The 20,135-nt window shown below is 44.9% G+C and overlaps 2 protein-coding genes across 3 annotated transcripts; one reads left to right on the top strand and one right to left on the bottom strand.

Annotated features, from left to right (window-relative positions):
* Window positions 1-4,291: 4,291 nt before the first annotated feature.
* miox (myo-inositol oxygenase) lies at window positions 4,292-7,108 on the top strand. The gene is made up of 10 exons (XM_041837589.2): window positions 4,292-4,468; window positions 4,951-5,034; window positions 5,150-5,230; window positions 5,431-5,593; window positions 5,677-5,744; window positions 5,872-5,981; window positions 6,208-6,275; window positions 6,366-6,415; window positions 6,550-6,662; window positions 6,740-7,108. Exons 1-10 carry the CDS (start codon window positions 4,451-4,453, stop codon window positions 6,846-6,848), a joined length of 864 nt encoding a protein of 287 aa, XP_041693523.2. The 5' UTR covers window positions 4,292-4,450; the 3' UTR covers window positions 6,849-7,108.
* Window positions 7,109-7,184: 76 nt separating this feature from the next.
* On the bottom strand, window positions 7,185-20,135 carry lmf2a (lipase maturation factor 2a). Of its 2 annotated transcripts, XM_041837587.2 has the most exons (15): window positions 19,897-20,135; window positions 13,633-13,749; window positions 13,400-13,536; window positions 13,284-13,312; window positions 12,739-12,932; window positions 10,652-10,830; window positions 10,355-10,496; window positions 10,110-10,238; window positions 9,928-10,033; window positions 9,683-9,779; window positions 9,187-9,369; window positions 8,806-8,974; window positions 8,550-8,661; window positions 8,260-8,368; window positions 7,185-8,048 (listed from the first exon to the last, which is right to left on the bottom strand). In XM_041837587.2, the coding sequence occupies exons 1-15, from the start codon at window positions 19,988-19,990 to the stop codon at window positions 7,683-7,685; spliced, it is 2,163 nt and encodes a 720-aa protein (XP_041693521.2). In that variant the 5' UTR covers window positions 19,991-20,135; the 3' UTR covers window positions 7,185-7,682. The 2 variants fall into 2 exon arrangements, with proteins under 2 accessions (XP_041693521.2, XP_041693522.2); XM_041837588.2 differs by lacking the exon at window positions 10,110-10,238.

Below are 20,135 nucleotides of genomic sequence, written 5' to 3'. Positions count from 1 at the left end.
ATGCGGGACGCCCTCTCCCGGCGTGATGCCTTCTTCGCTGCCTTTACCCCGACGAGGGACGTCGGTCCCGAGGAGGGGGATGTGTGATGTCACGAGAGGCTGTGTCCTGGAGGGACGTTACATCCCCTGAGGTGGCTGCAAACCCAGACAGCTATGGCTCCATCTGCTGGTATGGTCGGGAACTCCAACCCTCTATGGCCAATCTTCCCACGCAGCTGAAACCAATCAGGAGCTGATGGGCTGAAGGTTTGTTGAAGGGAAGAGACACGGTCTCCAACCTGGGCTCTCTGGAGGACAAGAGTGCTGCACGTCCACTTCCATGAGGAATATAAGGATTTGGAGATACTTACCTTTGGGAAATACTCACCTTTGGATATATGCACCTGTGGAAATACGTGTGGGACATTTGGAAGGACGTTTTGCTGGGTTGGCCACTAGCTGCAACGTGGAATACAGTAAGACTGGGGAAAAGTTATTTGAGCGAGGGAGAGTTATGATTTTGGATGTGGAAGAGACATCCCTGAACTGTTAACCCTTAAAGAGCCACCAGAGAACAGAATTGTGTTATACTTTCGTTAGTTTCCCAAGACCTTTAATAAAATCCTTGTTTTGGTTGAACCTGGTCTCCTTGCACTACTTGAGCAATCCCGCTGAAAGCTGTGTAGCCTCTCGTGACGTCACAATATATATATATATATATATATATGAATGTGTATATATGTGTATATATATATATACAGTGGGGGAAAAAAGGTCCTGGAGTGGCCTAGCCAGTCTCCAGATCTCAACCCCATAGAAAATCTTTGGAGGGAGTTGAAAGTCCGTGTTGCCCAGCGACAGCCCCAAAACATCACTGCTCTAGAGGAGATCTGCATGGAGGAATGGGCCAAAATACCATCAACAGTGTGTGAAAACCTTGTGAAGACTTACAGAAAACGTTTGACCTGTGTCATTGCCAACAAAGGGTATATAACAAAGTATTGAGAAACTTTTGTTATTGACCAAATACTTATTTTCCACCATAATTTGCAAATAAATTCATTACAAATCCTACAATGTAATTTTCTGGATTTTTTTTCTCAATTTGTCTGTCATAGTTGATGTGTACAGGCCTCTCTCATCTTTTTAAGTGGGAGAACTTGCACAATTGGTGGCTGACTAAATACTTTTTTCCCCCACTGTGTATATATATATATATATATATATATATATATATATACAGTGGGGAGAACAAGTATTTGATACACTGCCGATTTTGCAGGTTTTCCTACTTACAAAGCATGTAGAGGTCTGTCATTTTTATCATAGGTACACTTCAACTGTGAGAGACGGAATCTAAAACAAAAATCCAGAAAATCACATTGTATGATTTTTAAGTAATTAATTTGCATTTTATTGCATGACATAAGTATTTGATACATCAGAAAAGCAGAACTTAATATTTGGTACAGAAACCTTTGTTTGCAATTACAGAGATCATACGTTTCCTGTAGGTCTTGACCAGGTTTGCACACACTGCAGCAGGGATTTTGGCCCACTCCTCCATACAGACCTTCTCCAGATCCATCAGGTTTCGGGGCTGTCGCTGGGCAATACGGACTTTCAGCTCCCTCCAAAGATTTTCTATTGGGTTCAGGTCTGGAGACTGGCTCCTAGGCCACTCCAGGACCTTGAGATGCTTCTTCTTACACAGCCAGTCCTTAGTTGCCCTGGCTGTGTGTTTCGGGTTGTTGTCATGCTGGAAGACCCAGCCACGACCCATCTTCAATGCTCTTACTGAGGGAAGGAGGTTGTTGGCCAAGATCTCACGATACATGGCCCCATCCATCCTCCCCTCAATACGGTGCAGTCGTCCTGTCCCCTTTGCAGAAAAGCATCCCCAAAGAATGATGTTTCCACCTCCATGCTTCACGGTTGGGATGGTGTTCTTGGGGTTGTACTCATCCTTCTTCTTCCGCCAAACACGGCAAGTGGAGTTTAGACCAAAAAGCTATATTTTTGTCTCATCAGACCACATGACCTTCTCCCATTCCTCCTCTGGATCATCCAGATGGTCATTGGCAAACTTCAGACGGGCCTGGACATGCGCTGGTTTGAGCAGGGGGACCTTGCGTGTGCTGCAGGATTTTAATCCATGACGGCGTAGTGTGTTACTAATGGTTTTCTTTGAGACTGTGGTCCCAGCTCTCTTCAGGTCATTGACCAGGTCCTGCTGTGTAGTTCTGGGCTGATCCCTCACCTTCCTCATGATCATTGATGCCCCACGAGGTGAGATCTTGCATAGAACCCCAGACCGAGGGTGATTGACCGTCATCTTGAACTTCTTCCATTTTCTAATAATTGCGCCAACAGTTGTTGCCTTCTCACCAAGCTGCTTGCCTATTGTCCTGTAGTCCATCCCAGCCTTGTGCAGGTCTACAATTTTATCCCTGATGTCCTTACACAGCTCTCTGGTCTTGGCCATTGTGGAGAGGTTAGAGTCTGTTTGATTGAGTGTGTGGACAGGTGTTTTTATACAGGTAACAAGTTCAAACAGGTGCAGTTAATACAGGTAATGAGGGGAGAACAGGAGGGCTTCTTAAAGAAAAACTAACAGGTCTGTGAGAGCCGGAATTCTTACTGGTTGGTTGGTGATCAAATACTTATGTCATGCAATAAAACGCAAATGAATTACTTAAAAATCATACAATGTGATTTTCTGGATTTTTGTTTTACATTCTGTCTCTCACAGTTGAAGTGTACATATGATAAAAATTACAGACCTCTACATGCTTTGTAAGTAGGAAAACCTGCAAAATCGTCAGTGTATCAAATACTTGTTCTCCCCACTGTATATATATATTTGCGAGAGAAATAAAACATATGGGGGACTGGAAGTGATGCAGACAATTACATTGATGGAAGTTACAATCTATCTGCAACATTAAAGCTAATCTACCCCCTAAAAATTAAAATAAATAAGAATCTAAAAATGTGCCATAATCATCGCTAATTGTCAGCTAATTGATTGACTGGCATAACAAGAGAAACAATTCTGATGCACAACCAAATTCGAAAGTGCACCTGCTGTATTCTACTATTCTTACTCTCAACAGTAAGTTGAGACCCTGACTGAGTTCCTTTTTGGGGGGTCGGGGGCCCTCTAGCGGCTGGGGTCCCTAAACGACCTTATGTTGCTTATGCCTGGAGCCGGCCCTGTATACACATGTACAGTAAATGTAGACAGGGTTGGGGGGTAGTGAACTACATGTAGTTTAACTAGTAATATATTGTGGTAGCTTGGTGGTAGTTAAACTAAATTCAAAACTTGGTACTAATTTTAGTAGTTAATTACGTTTTTGCCATGTAGCTAACTACTGGAACTACACACAACTTTCTTTGCAAAAATCAAATAACTTTTTGGCATCAGACCTGCCTAATTTTCACTTTTTAGTGTTTAATAGGCTAATAGGTCCCAAAACCTATTAATAGGTCCCAAAACGTTTTGCATGTCAGCAATCAAGTTTTCAAGATATATGACTTTCAAAAAGCAAATTGTCACATCATCATGATGATGCAAAATGCTGATATGGTAAGTGGAAATGTGCTATTTGAAAGTACTATATCTTGAAAACTTGATTGCTGACATACAAAACATTTTGGGACTGTATTAACAGTGGACTAATAAACAAAAAAAAAACATCATTTTTGAGTGGATTATTCCTTTAACATCTGACTCCAGAGTGAACTGTTCTTGCAATGTGTAGTCCATGACATTTCAGATTTAGACATGATCATTTTTCACAATGTAGTGAACTACTTTCCAAAGTAACTTTAGTTAAGTAAACTATCTTAAGGGAAGATTTAGTGTAGCTTAACTTCTTCCAAGTGTGAAGTAATTGGTAAACTATATTTTCAGAGTAGCTTCCCAACACTGAATGTAGAAAAGGCTTGTTTTGGTAACCTCACATTACCTGGGGTAATTCAGTTCAGTCTCGCATGACCTTCACCTCTGGTGATCTCTCTCTGTTCCTTTTTTTCAAGCATCAACAATGGATGTTTTTATTCTGTTTGTTTTGTTGTTTGTTCTGTTGGCAAAAAGCCAGACATCCCACCACTCAATAGATAACACAGAGACAAACACGCACACAAACACGCACACACAACTCTCAAGACCAGCCTAAACCAGATACCTGCTGATCATAGTTAAAGACTCACTGTTCTCTCCACGAAAACAAACATGCTCACACACACACGTACACACAGAGTCGTCCAGCCAGATGAACCCCGTTAGTCGTTATCTCAGTGCGGGCTGAGTTAAACTATCACTACCTGCATGCTGTAAGGGTGTATGACATAAGTGTTCAACCAGAGGGGTATATACAGGACAGGGTCTGGGGCTGCACTTTAGAGGAGCCAGCAGACCCATACTTACTCATACCCGGACGGACTGACGGACTGACCTCTCACCATGAGGGTCGTCAATATCGTACGTATGACTGCAGAAAAGGAGAAAATATATATTTAGCTATTAAAATGTAACACTTGTAGTGAATTTGAGGTTTAAAAGGGCTTCTGAAGTTTGTAATTTACACTTAGACATTTCAGACTGGATTTTCACTTACGAAAAATGCATCAACGCCTACAATATTTATATAATATAATTAATATAACCCACAAAATAATCCAATAATTATTCATAATTAATCATTCACATTGCCTGTTTCTGCAGGATTGATGTAGCAAATTAAGATCCTACATCTGTATGTGTCTGTCTATCATAAGTTTAACTTGGTGTTATCAAGCATCTGATAACAATCAAATAATATTTTGTGTGATCTACTGCTACAGGTTAAAACTTTGTAGATGTCTAATATTTCTATTTGAAACGTATGGTGTTTTCTATCACATTGACCATGTTAAGATGTGTACTTTCCTTTCTTTGTCTGTCCCTCTGTCGATCTGTTCCAGGGTCCAGACCCGTCTCTGGCATATCGTCCCAACTTAGACCTGGAGCAAGAAGACAAGGACAAGACAGAATACAGGAATTTTGAGGTCAGCAAAGCAGCATCATTTTTATCATGCTTGCAAGATAATGTTACTGTTTTAAGGCTGGTTATCGCAATACATATGTAATGTGTGTGTGTGTGTGTGTGTGTGTGCGTAACAGAGCGGGAGTCTGATTGATCGTGTGTATAACACATACAAGCTGATGCACACCAACCAGACCCTGGACTTTGTCAAGCAGAAGGTGAGTCTGTCAAGAGAGGTTCAGCGCAAACGCAAAAAAACTCAGTGTGTGTGTGTCAGGAGAGCAGGCTAAAAACACCCAGTAATCTTTAACAGGGAGTAGTGTAACTGTGATTGTTAACATGTAAGATATTGTCTAATGTTGCAGATAACATGAACACACCACTCATTAACCTTCCCCACTCCTCCTCTCCTCTGCAGCACTCGGAGTGGTCAGGTTGTGGGCATGCCCAGATGGGGGTGATGGAAGCTGTCATGTCTCTGGACCAGCTGGTTGATGAGTCCGACCCTGACGTCGACTTCCCCAACTCATATCACGCCTTCCAGACCGCCGAGGGCATCCGCAAGGAACACCCCCATAAAGGCAAACTCACACACATACACACACGCAAGTATACATGCACACATGGCTCACAACTCCCATCCTTATCTCTCCTCCCTCTCCAGACTGGTTCCAGTTGGTGGGGCTGATCCATGACATTGGGAAGATCATGGCTCTGTCAGGGGAACCCCAGGTGACTGCCTCTCAATGTTACCCTAACTGATACAGCTTGTGATGCTAGGCTATGCTAACAGCAGTGGTAAAATGGCTTGTTAAGCTAGACAACGCTAGGCTAACTGCACTGTGTCCCTGTCCTGCAGTGGGCTGTAGTGGGGGACACATTCCCAGTGGGGTGCAGGTTCCAGAATGGCATTGTGTTTCGAGGCAGCACCTTCGTGGACAACCCCGATGACAAAAACCCTGCCTACAAGTACTGCTACACTTCTCTTTATACCACTCTAATCAAAAAGGTCTTATCAAACCCCATCATTCACTGCACAACATACCGGCTACAAGCCAGCCTGGAGAAGTGTTTACATAATACCATTTATATCCGCTTATATCCAAAAAGTGAATGTGCCATCTTAGATAATTAATTTACATTATAACCTCTTCTTCGTTTCATCATCTCTCTTCCTTCTCCTCCCCCGCTCTAGTTCTGAGTGTGGGATCTATAAGCCAAACTGTGGGCTGGACAACGTGCTCATGTCCTGGGGCCATGATGGTGAGTAACATACACACACAGTCACCACTGTAAGGCACATGGGCCTACACAGGAACACTACAGATCTGCTGTCTGTGTTGTTTGTTCCAGAATATCTCTACAGGGTCATGAAGTTCAACAACTGCACCATGCCAGAAGAGGTGAGTATGGTGGTCTATGGTTCTACATTAGCAAAGAGAATACAGGTTTATAAAATCTCTGTGTTTCTAGTTTAACACTGCTGCTTAGTGTTAACTCACCTAAAAGTCTTCACTCCTCCGCTCTCCCTCTCTAGGGTATGTATATGATCCGGTTCCATTCCTTCTACCCCTGGCACTCCCATGGAGACTACATGCACCTCTGTGATGACAAGGACCTGCGCATGATGCCCTGGGTTCGAGAGTTCAAGTACGTCTCACACACAGACATATATTTTCTCTGCCCTATCTGCAGTCAGTTTGACCTCTAACCTTTGACCCCTACAGTAAGTTTGACCTCTACACCAAGACCACTGAGATGCCTGACGTAGAGAAGCTGAAGCCATACTACCAGTCTCTCATCGACAAGTACTGTCCTGGGGTTCTGAAGTGGTGACACACACCTACTCTCACCTCAAATGTTTCATAAACCAATTAATTTCTATTACAATCAATTTCTCTCCCGCCCTCTCTCACACCCTCATAGAGATCATGCACAGCGGCAACACCAGCGCATATCCTCAGAGATGGATCACACTATTAGCTTTATCTTCAACAGACCTGGATAGCCTTTACCATGTTGTTGTCATCTGTAAGTCAACTGTATTATATTCAAATGACAGAACATTCTAATAAAGTGTTGTTTGTTGCTTAGAATGCTGATTACCATTCATTTGGTCTACAATTCTGTCAGATCACTTTGAAATTGTCTAATAATGAAGAACCAAATGGATACATTTCCTATCTTTATTATGAATGATAAAAAAACATTCAAACGTTTTCCATTTATGAATGTGATGTTTTTTCAAACGTGGAAAGACGCTTGGCGGGAAAGTGCATAATTGGTGATTCAGTACATATCTGGCAGCAAAGCAAAGGACCACAGTGGCAACCCAAACACCCTTTAACACACACGTAAACGTGTACAATTACAAGGACATTGACAAAACAAGTTATTTTCTCCATTGGAATAATAATTGCAAATCTTTCTATTTCTATTCATTTCAAATAAAAAAAGTGATTGTCGAATATAGAATAAAGCACCAACGAAATTATTTGGTTAGAAGGTTGTTGTTAGGAAAAGGAAGACCGGTAGCTTTCTCCTGAGCACTAGGACACTTAGACAGAGAGAGGGGAAGGGAGGGCTACCAAATTCCATGGTCAGTAGGAAACTAATTACTTCTTGAGACCGTCAGTCAACCCTCCCCTCCTCCTCCTCTTCTTCTTCCACTTAGTCTCTTACATCATGATCTTCTCTTTCACTCTCCTTGTCTTCCCCACTTCTCTCATCCTCTTCTGCATCAACCTCCTTCCTCTCCTCCGGTCTTTGTCCTAGGCCGTCTTTGTCGTTGGAATTGGCCTCCTTAGCTTCAGTGTGGTGGGGTGTAGCTGTGGGTTTTGGTTCAGCCTTGGCTGCAGTAGGTTTGGTCTTGAGTGTGATCTCCAGCTGCTGTCCACGGAGCAGACAGAGGGTGATGCTGCAGAAGAGGAGGCTCCAGAGCAGCAGGGGCGCAGACACACCCCTCACCTGAGAGCGCACCCACCTCACCGCCTGGGGCACAGCTGCCTCAGACACACGCCGAGGGATGGACTTATCCTACACACGGGTCAGACACACACACATATATACGGGTCAGACACATACGGGTCAGACACACACACGGGTCAGACAGTAACAGGTCAGACGTGTACACGCACACACGTGTCAGACACGTACACACACGGGTCAGACACACACTCACAGGACATACAGGACTCACACAACCCACACACTTGGAGCTTGCTGAGAACTATGGGTAGTTAGTTACCTTGAGTCCGTGTTGGCTGAGCATGCTCTCCAGGAAAGTGTCACCCAGATGCACTGTGGGATAGAACTCCTCGATGTACACCCTCCTCCACCAGCGCTGAGGATACGACCTACAACACACATAAAATATGTCAGCTATGACACTGAGTCACCCGTTTACTGATGCTTTCTGCATTGCCTCAATAAAGATGTCGTCATTCAGATTATTGCTGTGCAACATGAATCAACAGCTACCTCATCACCCAGCGGTTCTCTCTGTGTGTGTGTGTGTGAGAGAGTGTATGTACTAACCCATCAGCCAGTGTTTTAGTGAACCAGTATTTGTAGCGGTGAGCTCTGAGGTACATGGGAGGCTGCTGGTGGAACGGGTACTGAGACACATCTGACTGGATCAGCTCAATCACTGGAGAGAGAGAGGCAAACGGTATTAAGATATTTTACAATACAGTAAACTGACATTAAAAAGGTGTGTGTTTGTGTTAATTTGGCTGTATTGGCAGTAATGCACTGCCATTAACCTAAAAAAGAAGAAGTGTGTGTACCCTACCGTCCGTCTTGCCCTGCAGCAGTCTGTACATTAAGCTGGTGAACCAGGGAGAGTGTGTGTGTGTTCCCAGTGCTGCAAACCACATCTGCCAGTCCAGCCGTGGTTGGTGAGGGGTGATGACCGAGGGAGGGGCACTGAGGTTCCCTGGCTTATACATAAACTCTATCTCCTAGAGGAGGGAGGAGGAGAGAGAGGGGGGTAGGGAGAGAGAGATAGAGGTAGGACAATGGATACAATTAAGTTGGATAACAAATAAATGCCTTGGTGAACTTGAGCTTTGAAACAGATTAGTACTGATAACAGAAGCATTACAAACAGGTAAAAAAGCTATCTCTCTCCATATACACCTCTACCACCTCTCTCTCTCTCTCACACCCCTACCGTCCAGGTGACTTTATCCATGGATCCCTCGATGACCACCTCGGGCCGCCCCCCCACCCCAGTCATGCGTCTGAACAGGCCGTAGGAGTTGACCAGCTGGTAACGACTGACCGCATCATAACCCTGACGCACTCCCGGCCACACACTGCCGTTACTGTCATACTCTATATAGGTGAATGGGACCTGGATAAACACACACACTGCTGTTAGAATCATATTCTATACAGGTGAACGAGATTTGGAACACACAAGGTATGACATACCAAACCTGAGTGCAGATACCATTATTCTAGAGCAGTGGTTCCCGACCAGGGGTACTAAGACCCCTGGGGGTACTTGGCCTATTCACAGGGAGTATTTCAGATGGCTCATGAGACCTAATGGTAAAACGCACATGAAGTGGTACTTCAGGGGTACTCCAGGCAGAGCAAAATTCAGTTGGTGGTACAGTAACCGAAAAGGGTTGGGAACCACTGTTCTAGAGTGTTCTACTCACCAGACTGATGGCAAACATAGAGACAGCAGCAGCACCAAACACCGTCCACTGGACTGTACCCAAAAACCTCTTGAAGAACCCCTCCACACACGCACACCTACAGAACACACACCTGTAAATACACACACAAAGCAGTATCCCAAAGCCTCCTGAAGAAACACTACACACACACACACACACACACGCCTAGACAACACACAGAACCTGAACATAACAGACCACTTTCCCAGAGAGGTGTGTGTTACCTGAACATGGCAGAGACTAGTTCCCAGGTGAGAGACAGTACTCCCAGCCAGACCGAGGGGAAGGTGACAGTCTTCAGGAACTGGTTAAACTGGTGGAAGGTAAACGCTGAGGAGACAACCAGCAATAACGGTCAAAACACTGACTATCTACTACAGCTGATAACTGACACACGCACGCACACCTGTCCTGGAGGAGACAGTCCCCTTGTCCCAGTTGATCTGCAGGTCAAACAATGTGACCGTTCCAAAGCCAATTAGAGCCCAGACTGCGATCTCCACCACAAACCCTGCCCACCACCACAACGAGGAACCTGATTGGAGCAGAGACAGAACCAGGGTGTACATGTCACTTCCTGCCTACAGTAACTGACTGACTGTCCTCAATGCAAATTACCTACACAGTGTGTATGTGTCGGAGTGTGTGTACCTCGGTTAGGGGTAGGAGTGTATTTCTTGCGTAGCCAGAAATATATATGCTGGTCGTCGAGCAGAGACAGACACATTGTCAGAGTCAGGAGGTTGAAGAAGTTATAGTTCCCAGACAGGATGATCAGCACCTGCAGTAACACCTAAATACCACAGGGGGAGACAGAGAAAAACCTGCACTAACACCTAACTGCCAGAGGGGGGGGACCAAGATCAAGTCCAACAAACCATCTCTACGCTAGTGTCCCCAAACTGTTGATGACAAAATGCTACAACATACACACACAGTTAATCTGACCTGCATGTAGAAGGCCCCGAGACGAAGTCGTCGTAGAGGACTGAGGAAGAGGAAGGGAGCAGCGATCTCAATGACGAAGGTGGCTACCACAGACAGCTTATGCCACCAGACGGGCAGCTGGTGGGCAAACCAAGCCAAGGGTGTAGGGATACACTGGGTCTCATAGTGATATGTCAGCGCTAGAGACACACACAACACCACATGTTAGAGGCACACATACACAGGCTAGGGGTGTAGCGCTACACAGGGCCTCAGTGATACAGTGCCTTTGGAAAGTATTCAGACACTTACTTTTTCCAAATTGTCTTACTTTACAGACTTATTCTAAAATGGATTAAATAAAACAATTTCCTCAGCACAATACACAATACCCCATTATGACAAAGCGAAAACAGGTTTTAGAAATGTTTGCAAATTTATTAAAATAAAAAAACAGAAATACCCCATTTACATAAGTATTCAGACTCTTTGCTATGAGACTCGAAATTGAGCTCACGTGCATCCTGTTTCCATTGATCATCCTTGAGATGTTTCTACAACTTGATTGGAGTCCACCTGTGGTAAATTCAATTGATTGGACATGATTTGGAAAGGCACACACCTGTCTATATAAGGTCCCACAGTTGACAGTGCATGTCAGAACAAAAACCAAGCCATGAGGTCGAAGGAGTTGTCCGTAGAGCTCAGAGACAGGATTGTGTCGAGGCACAGATCTGGGGAAGGGTACCAAAAAATGTCTGCAGCATTAAAAGGTGCCCAAGAACACAGTGGCAACCATCATTAAATGGAAGAAGTTTGGAACCACAGACACCCTTCCTAGAGCTGGCTGCCCAGCCAAACTGAGCAATCGGGGGAGAAGGGCCTTGGTCAGGGAGGTGAACAAGAACCCAATGGTCACTCTGACAGAGCTCTAGAGTTCCTCTGTGGAGATGGGAGAACCATCCAGAAGGACAACCATCTCTGCAGCATTCCACCAATCAGGCCTTTATGGTAGAGTGGCCAAACAGAAGCCAACCTTCAATAAAAAGGCACATGACAGCCCGCTTGGAGTTTGCCAAAAGGCACCTAAATACTCTCATACCATGAGAAACAAGATTCTCTGGTCTGATTAAACCAAGACTCAACTCTTTGGCATGAATGCCAAGCATCACGTCTGGAGGAAACCTGGCACCATCCCTACGGTGAAGCATTGTGGTGGCAGCATCATGCTGTGGGGATGTGGCAGGGATCATGCAGCATCATGCTGTTTTTCAGCAGCAGGGACTGGGAGACTAGTCAGGATAGAGGCAAAGATGAACGGAGCAAGTACAGAGAGATCCTTGATGAAAACCTGCTCCAGAGCGCTCAGGACCTCAGACTGGGGTGAAGGTTCACCTTCCAACAGGACAACGACCTTTAGCACAGAGCCAAGAAAATGCAGGAGTGGCTTCGGGACAAGTCTCCAAATGTCCTTGAGTGGCCCAGCCAGAGCCCGGACTTGAACCTGATCGAACATCTCTGGAGAGACCTGAAAATAGCTGTGCAGCAATGCTCCCCATCCAACCTGAAGGGGCTTGAGAGGATCTGCAGAGAAGAATAGGAGAAACTCCCCAAATACAGGTGTGCCAAGCTTGTAGCGTCATACCCAAGAAGACTCGATGCTGTTATCGCTGCCAACGGTGCTTCAATAAAGTACTGAGTAAAGGGTCTGAATACTTATGTACATTTGATATTTCAGTTTATTATTTGTAATAAAGTTAGCAAACATTTCTAAAAACCTGTTTAAGCTTTGTCATTATGGGGTATTGTGTGTAGACTGATGAGGGGGAAAAAACAATGTAATCAATTTTAGAATAAGGCTGTAGCGTAACAAAATGTGGAAAATGTCAAGGGGTCTGAATACTTTCCGAAGGCACTGTATGTCAGGGCTCGAGAGAGATATACACATGTTACACACGCACAGGCCAGAGACGTAGCGATACACTGGGTCTCTGTGGTACATCAGGGAGAGAGAAAGACGCTCAGAAACAGCAGTCTCAGTGGCAGTAAGATGTCTGATGAGTTAGGTGACCTGCCTGAGCAATTATGCAACACACACACACAGCTACCTGTGAGGCCCCACCAGGTAGGGCAGCGGGAGGTGAGTTTGACGACTCCGGAGGCGAACATTAGTCTGAACAGCAGCCAGCGGGCCAACCAGAAGGTCACATGGTCGTGCTCCCTGCCCGCCCGCCACCCACCCAAAGACGTCACCGGGGCGATGAGCACACACAGGAACCCAGTCTCCAGGAGAAGAGAGTCCCTGGATACCATCGCAGAGAAAGGGAAGGGAGGAGAAGGGGAGGGAGAATGAGCAAGGTGGAGAGAGTGTTAGGACCCAGAGACTGAGCATGCCCAGACAGGGCTGCTGTTGTTGTAGTGTTTTCATCATGATGTTACTATGGTAATGTTGTTATCAATGTGTTATTGTGTTTATAAACTGCCACCTGGCGGGTGCAGTTGCACAGCAGCAGGAGCACCAATCACACATACACATCGGCTGACTGCCAAAACTACTCAGTCTCATACACACACTAACAGCAGTACTGGGGTGTTAATTAACATGCAACTTCAGGGTGGCATTCACTCTGGGCGTGGCACACACACAACTCACCACTGGAAGTAGAGGAAGACCTGTCCCACCTGGAACAACAGGCAGAGTCAGAGATCAGGCGTACTGTATACTGGCTCCCGCTACAGCAGTGTGTATGTGTGTGTAGTATAACTGACCTGGTACATTGACAGGTATATGATCCAGAGAAATAGAAACACCAGGCTGTCTCTGAGTGATTCCAGTAGTGAAGCAGCCAGGCTCAGGGCTGCCCCCAGCAGGCAGAGCAGCTCCATGGCAGTCTGGGTGTCAAGACCTAGAATACAGTTCACACTGTTAGATTGTATTTGATTTATGAATCAAATTATCAGTTGGTCACAACACATTGATAAAATGTTGTTTAGGAACTCACCCAGACGTGGTGCGAGCCACAGTAAGGTGGGAGAGGAGAGGAGCTGTTCCCAGAGAGCCTTACCACTGTACCGCAGCTGCCATCGCGCTGGTAACAGGCCATCATTTCCATACAGGCCTGGAAAACACACACACCTTGTCAACAGGGAGAATAAGTAACTTGTCCTGAAGGTTTACTTTAGGATGGAGTTCCATAGGAGAACCCCTACTAGGCCTAAGGTTGTGAGACTGTCAGTTGAACACCTAGGTAAAATGTGTTTTATATTGGATATTCGGTTCTCTCTCCTCAATAGCTATTGAACCAAGCATGCCATGACTATGAAGATGGTACACTACAAAGTATGTGGACACCTGCTCTTCGAAAATATCATTCCAAAATCAGGGGCATTAATATGGAGTTGATCCCCCCTTTGCAGCTATAACAGCCCCCACTCCTCTGGGAAGGCTTTCCACTAGATGTTGGAACATTGCAGCGAGGACTTGCTTCCATTCAGCCACAAGAGCATTAGTGAGGTCGGACATTGATGTTGGGCAATGGCAGGGAGCTTTACGCCCCTCCAGCCAACGCTTGCCATTGTGCATGGTGATCTTAGGCGTGTGTGTGGCTGCTTGGCCATGGAAACCCATTTCATTAAGCTCTCGACAAACAGTTATTGTGCTGACGTTGCTTCAAGAGGCAGTTTGGATCTCTGTAGTGAGTGTTACAACCGAGGACAGACGATTTTTACGCGCTACGTGCTTCAGCACTCAGCGGTCCCATTCTGTGAGCTTGTGTGGCCTACCACTTCGCAGCTGAGCAGTTGTTGCTCCTAGACGTTTCCACGTCACAATAATAGCACTTACAGTTGACCTGGGCAGCTCCTATGACTGTGCCACGTTGAAAGTCACTGAGCTCTTCAGTATGGGCCATTCTACTGCCAATGTTTGTCTATGGAGATTGCATGGTTGTGTGCTCGATTTTATACACCTGTCAGCAACGCGTGTGGCTGAAATAGCCGAATCCACTAATTTGAAGTGGTGTCCACATACTTTTGGCCATGTAGTGTATATTCTGAATCAGGGGTGGATGGAGAAGTATCCACACAATTTTTGTTTTTAGAATAAGATCTGGGATTTCAATCTTCAATAGCTCTTACACAAAGCGTGCCATGGTTAGTGGTTAAGAGCGTTGTGCCAGTAAACGAAAGGTCGCTGATTCAAATCCCAGAGCCAACTAGGTGAAAAATCTGTCAATGTGCCCTTGAGCAAGGCACTTAACCCTAATTGCTCCTGTAAGTCGCTCTGGATAAGAGCGTCTGCTAAATGACTAAAATATAAATGTAAATGTATGAAAATGATATATTCAGAATCTGGGGAGGATGGAGAAAAATCCACAGCTCATAATTTGTTTTTGCTTTCAATCTGCATACTTTCAAGAATGATAATTACTACTACAACTATCAAGAGGGTAAAGATACCTCACGAAATGTCTTTGCCTCTCGTCGTGGTGTACATTCCTCTCATGCGGTCTGTGTAGATCTTAATGTTTTTCCACAAAATCCTGGACTATCGGACCACCATTTTATTACGTTTGCAATCGCAACAAATAATCTGCTCAGACCCCAACCAAGGAGCATCAAAAGTCGTGCTATAAATTCTCAGACAACACAAAAATTCCTTGATGCCCTTCCAGACTCCTTCTGCCTACCCAAGGACGTCAGAGGACAAAAATCAGTTAACCACTTAACTGAGGAACTCAATTTAACCTTGCGCAATACCCTAGATGCAGTTGCACCCCTAAAAACGAAAAACATTTGTCATAAGAAACTAGCTCCCTGGTATACAGAAAATACCCGAGCTTTGAAGCAAGCTTCCAGGAAATTGGAACGGAAATGGCGCCACACCAAACTGGAAGTCTTCCGACTAGCTTGGAAAGACAGTACCGTGCAGTACCGAAGAGCCCTCACTGCTGCTCGATCATCCTACTTTTCCAACTTAATCGAGGAAAATAAGAATAAATCTCAAAATTTCTTTTTGATACTGTTGCAAAGCTAACTAAAAAGCAGCATTCCCCAAGAGAGGATGGCTTTCACTTCAGCAGTAATAAATTCATGAACTTCTTTGAGGAAAAGATCATGACCATTAGAAAGCAAATTACGGACTCCTCTTTGAATCTGCGTATTCCTCCAGGGCTTAGCTGTCCTGGATCTGCACAGACTCTGCGAGGGCCTGGGATCGGGAGAGACACTTAAGTGTTTTAGTACTATATCTCTTGACACAATGATGAAAATAATCATGGCCTCTAAACCTTCAAGCTGCATACTGGATCCTATTCCTACTAAACTGCTGAAGGAGCTGCTTCCTGTGCTTGGCCCTCCTATGTTGAACATAATAAACAGCTCTCTATCCACCGGATGTGTACCAAACTCACTAAAAGTGGCAGTGATAAAGCCTCTCTTGAAAAAGCCAAACCTTGACCCGGAAAATATAAAAAACTATCTTCCATTCCTCTCAAAAATTTTAGAAAAAGCTGTTGCGCAGCAACTCACTGCCTTTCTGAAGACAAACAATGTGTACGAAATGCTTCAGTCTGGTTTTAGACCCCATCATAGCACTGAGACTGCACTTGTGAAGGTGGTAAATGACCTTTTAATGGCGTCAGACCGAGGCTCTGCATCTGTCCTCGTGCTACTAGACCTTAGTGCTGCCTTTGACACCATCGATCACCACATTCTTTTGGAGAGACTGGAAACCCAAATTGGTCTACACGGACAAGTTCTGGCCTGGTTTAGATCTTACCTGTCGGAAAGATATCAGTTTGTCTCTGTGAATGGTCTGTCCTCCGACAAATCAACTGTACATTTCGGTGTTCCTCAAGGTTCCGTTTAGGACCACTATTGTTTTCACTATATATTTTACCTCTTGGGGATGTTATTCGAAAACATAATGTTAACTTTCACTGCTATGCGGATGACACACAGCTGTACATTTCAATGAAACATGGTGAAGCCCCAAAATTGCCCTCGCTAGAAGCCTGTGTTTCAGACATAAGGAAGTGGATGGCTGAAAACTTTTTACTTTTAAACTCGGACAAAACAGAGATGCTTGTTCTAGGTCCCAAGAAACAAAGAGATCTTCTGTTAAATCTGACAATTCATCTTGATGGTTGTAAAGTCGTCTCAAATAAAACTGTGAAGGACCTCGGCGTTACTCTTGACCCTGATCTCTCTTTTGACGAACATATCAAGACTGTTTCAAGGACAGCTTTTTTCCATCTACGTAACATTGCAAAAATCAGAAATTTTCTGTCCAAAAATGATGCAGAAAAATTAATCCATGCATTTGTTACTTCTAGGTTAGACTACTGCAATGCTCTATTTTCCGGCTACCGGATAAAGCACTAAATAAACTTCAGTTAGTGCTAAATACGGCTGCTAGAATCCTGACTAGAACCAAGAAAGTTGATCATATTACTCCAGTGCTAGCTTCCCTACACTGGCTTCCTGTTAAGGCAAGGGCTGATTTCAAGGTTTTACTGTTAACCTATAAAGCGTTACATGGGCTTGCTCCTACCTATCTTTCCGAGTTGGTCCTGCCGTACATACCAATACGTACGCTACGGTCACAAGACGCAGGCCTCCTAATTGTCCCTAGAATTTCTAAGCAAACAGCGGGAGGCAGGGCTTTCTCCTATAGATCTCCATTTTTATGGAACAGTCTGCCTACCCATGTGAGAGACGCAGACTCGGTCTCAACCTTTAAGTCTTTACTGAAGACTTATCTCTTCAGTAGGTCATATGATTGAGTGTAGTCTGGCCCAGGAGTGTGAAGGTGAACGGAAAGGCTCTGGAGCAACGAACAGCCCTTGCTGTCTCTGCCGGGCCGGTTCCCCTCTCCACTGGGGTTCTCTGCCTCTAACCCTGTTGCAGGGGCTGAGTCACTGGCTTGCTGGTGCTCTTTCATGCCGTCCCTGGGAGGGGTGCGTCACTTGAGTGGGTTGAGTTACTGACGTGATCTTCCTGTCTGGGTTGGCGCCCCCCTTGGTTTGTGCTGTGGTGGAGACCTCTGTGGGCTATACTCGGCCTTGTCTCAGGATTGTAAGTTGGTGGTTGAGGATATCCCTCTAGTGGTGCGGGGGCTGTGCTTTGGCAGAGTGGGTGGGGTTATATCCTTCCTGTTTGGCCCTGTCCGGGGTTTCTTCGGATGGGGCCACAGTGTCTCCGGACCGCTCCTGTCTCAGCCTCCAGTATTTATGCTGCAGTAGTTTATGTGTCGGGGGCTGGGGTTAGTTGGTTATACCTGGAGTACTTCTCCTGTCTTATCCAGTGTCCTGTGTGAATTTAAGTATGCTCTCTCTAATTCTCTCGTTCTCTCTTTCTCTCTGAGAACCTGAGCCCTAGGACCATACGTCAGGACTACCGGGCATGATGACACCTTGCTGTCCCCAGTCCGCCTGGCCTTGCTGCTATTCCAGTTTCAACTGTTCTGCCTGCGGTTACGAAACCCCTACCTGTCCCAGACCTGCTGTTTTCAACTCTTAATGATCGGCTATGAAAAGCCAACTGAGAGACCTGAGCACCTAGGACCATACGTCGGGACTACCGGCCGTGGTGACTCCTTGCTGTCCCCAGTCCGCCTGGCCTTGCTGCTATTCCAGTTTCAACTGTTCTGCCTGCGGTTATGGAACCCCTACCTGTCCCAGACCTGCTGTTTTCAACTCTTAATGATCGGCTATGAAAAGCCAACTGAGATTTATTCCTGATTATTATTTGACCATGCTTGTCACTTATGAAAATTTTTGAACATCTTGGCATGGTTCTGTTATAATCTTCACCCGGCACAGCCAGAAGAGGACTGGCCACCCCTCATAGCCTGGTTCCTCTCTAGGTTTCTTCCTAGGTTTTCGCCTTTCTAGGGAGTTTTTCCTAGCCACCGTGCTTCTACACCTGCATTACTAGCTGTTTGGGGTTTTAGGCTGGGTTTCTGTACAGCACTTCGAGATATTAGCTGATGTAAGAAGGGCTATATAAAATAAAATTGATTGATTGATTGATTGTATCTGTCGGGGGAACAGGCAAAATTGATTCTTCCTCTTCTATGGATGTTTTATTAAGGTTGGAAACAAACCTTAAGGTGCATTACCACCACCAACTCGACTGGAGTGTGGACCAGAGACAGGGAAGGTGTAAATCCTACTCATTATTCTCGAAAGATAAATACATAATTAAATACTACATCCCCTGAAGATTATATCAGCAGTTAATTTAAGCTCTTCAACACTATTACTCCTTAAACCAGGGCGGCAGGTAGCTTAGTGGTTAAGAGCGTTGTGCCAGTAACCGAAAGGTCGCTGGTTCTAATCCCCAAGCCGACTAGGTGAAAAATCTGTCGATGTGCCCTTGAGCAAGGCACTTAACCCTAATTGCTCCTGTAAGTCGCTCTGGATAAGAGCGTCTGCTAAATAACCAATTATTATTATTATTATAAAATCAAAATAACAATTTCTCCCCTTCCCTCCAATATTGCTGGCACTGAAATAGAATGTGTCCCACTCAATGATTGATATATATACACACATTTTTGGGCGCTTTTTTGTCCATCCGCCCCAGATTCAAAATATATAACTTTCATAGTCATGGCACACTTTGTGTGAGAGCTATTGAAGATTGAAACCCCTCCTCCCTCCAAAATATCAACAACAAAAAATGTGGATTTTTGTCCATCCTCCCCCAATTCAGAATATATCATTTTAGTCATGGAACACTGTGTGTAAGAGCAATTTTAGAATGAAATCCTAAATCGTATTATTAAAAAAATAAAAAATTAGAATATCTACCAAAAATCCAATATGAAACTAATTTATCTTGGTCAGGCAGGTTAAAACGCTCTCAAAGGAAATTACTTATAAATAGATGTGACCCGTGTCTTGAGACAGAAAGAAGTCAGGTTAAGTATGAATAAAATGTAATTTGTGTCTACCATTATCTGGCTAAAAATACTTTGCCAAACTAGCTAGCAACTGAAACAGAGTAACAAGTTGCTTAGCTATCTCGATAGCTAGCTACAGGGGATGCAAAGCAATGCAAAAAAGCAATGCTTAAAAAGTTATGAAACTTTAAATACGCTTGATGACTTCAATTACTGTGCACTGCGCTGAAAGTTGAGTACAATGCTATAGGTAGCTAGCTAACTAGTTGGCTAACAGCTGCTAGCATACCATAACAACCATAACTGGCAAGAAAGCTATCATAGCTAGCTAAATGGGACAGCTAGCTAGATATCTCACCTGGTATCTGCAGGTAGAGGGAGACGAAGGCGACCATGTAGATGAGAGCCATGCACCAAAGGAACAGGCGGCGTGGCAGAGTGATGTAGCCCATGCCTGCTCTGTGTGGAGGCCCTTGCTGTGATCTTTCCTCTATCTCCTTCTGCAGGGCCCGACAGTAGTCTACTGTAGCGGGACGGAAGTCGGAGTGAGATTTTCACATGACCTGGAGACACGTCCCTATCCGTGGATGAGAATGT

This window comes from Coregonus clupeaformis, chromosome 19 (genome assembly GCF_020615455.1).
Source record: "Coregonus clupeaformis isolate EN_2021a chromosome 19, ASM2061545v1, whole genome shotgun sequence".
NCBI classification, from domain to species: Eukaryota; Metazoa; Chordata; class Actinopteri; order Salmoniformes; family Salmonidae; genus Coregonus; species Coregonus clupeaformis.
Note: the sequence above shows the minus strand (reverse complement) of the source record. Positions and strands in the feature narration are given on the sequence as shown.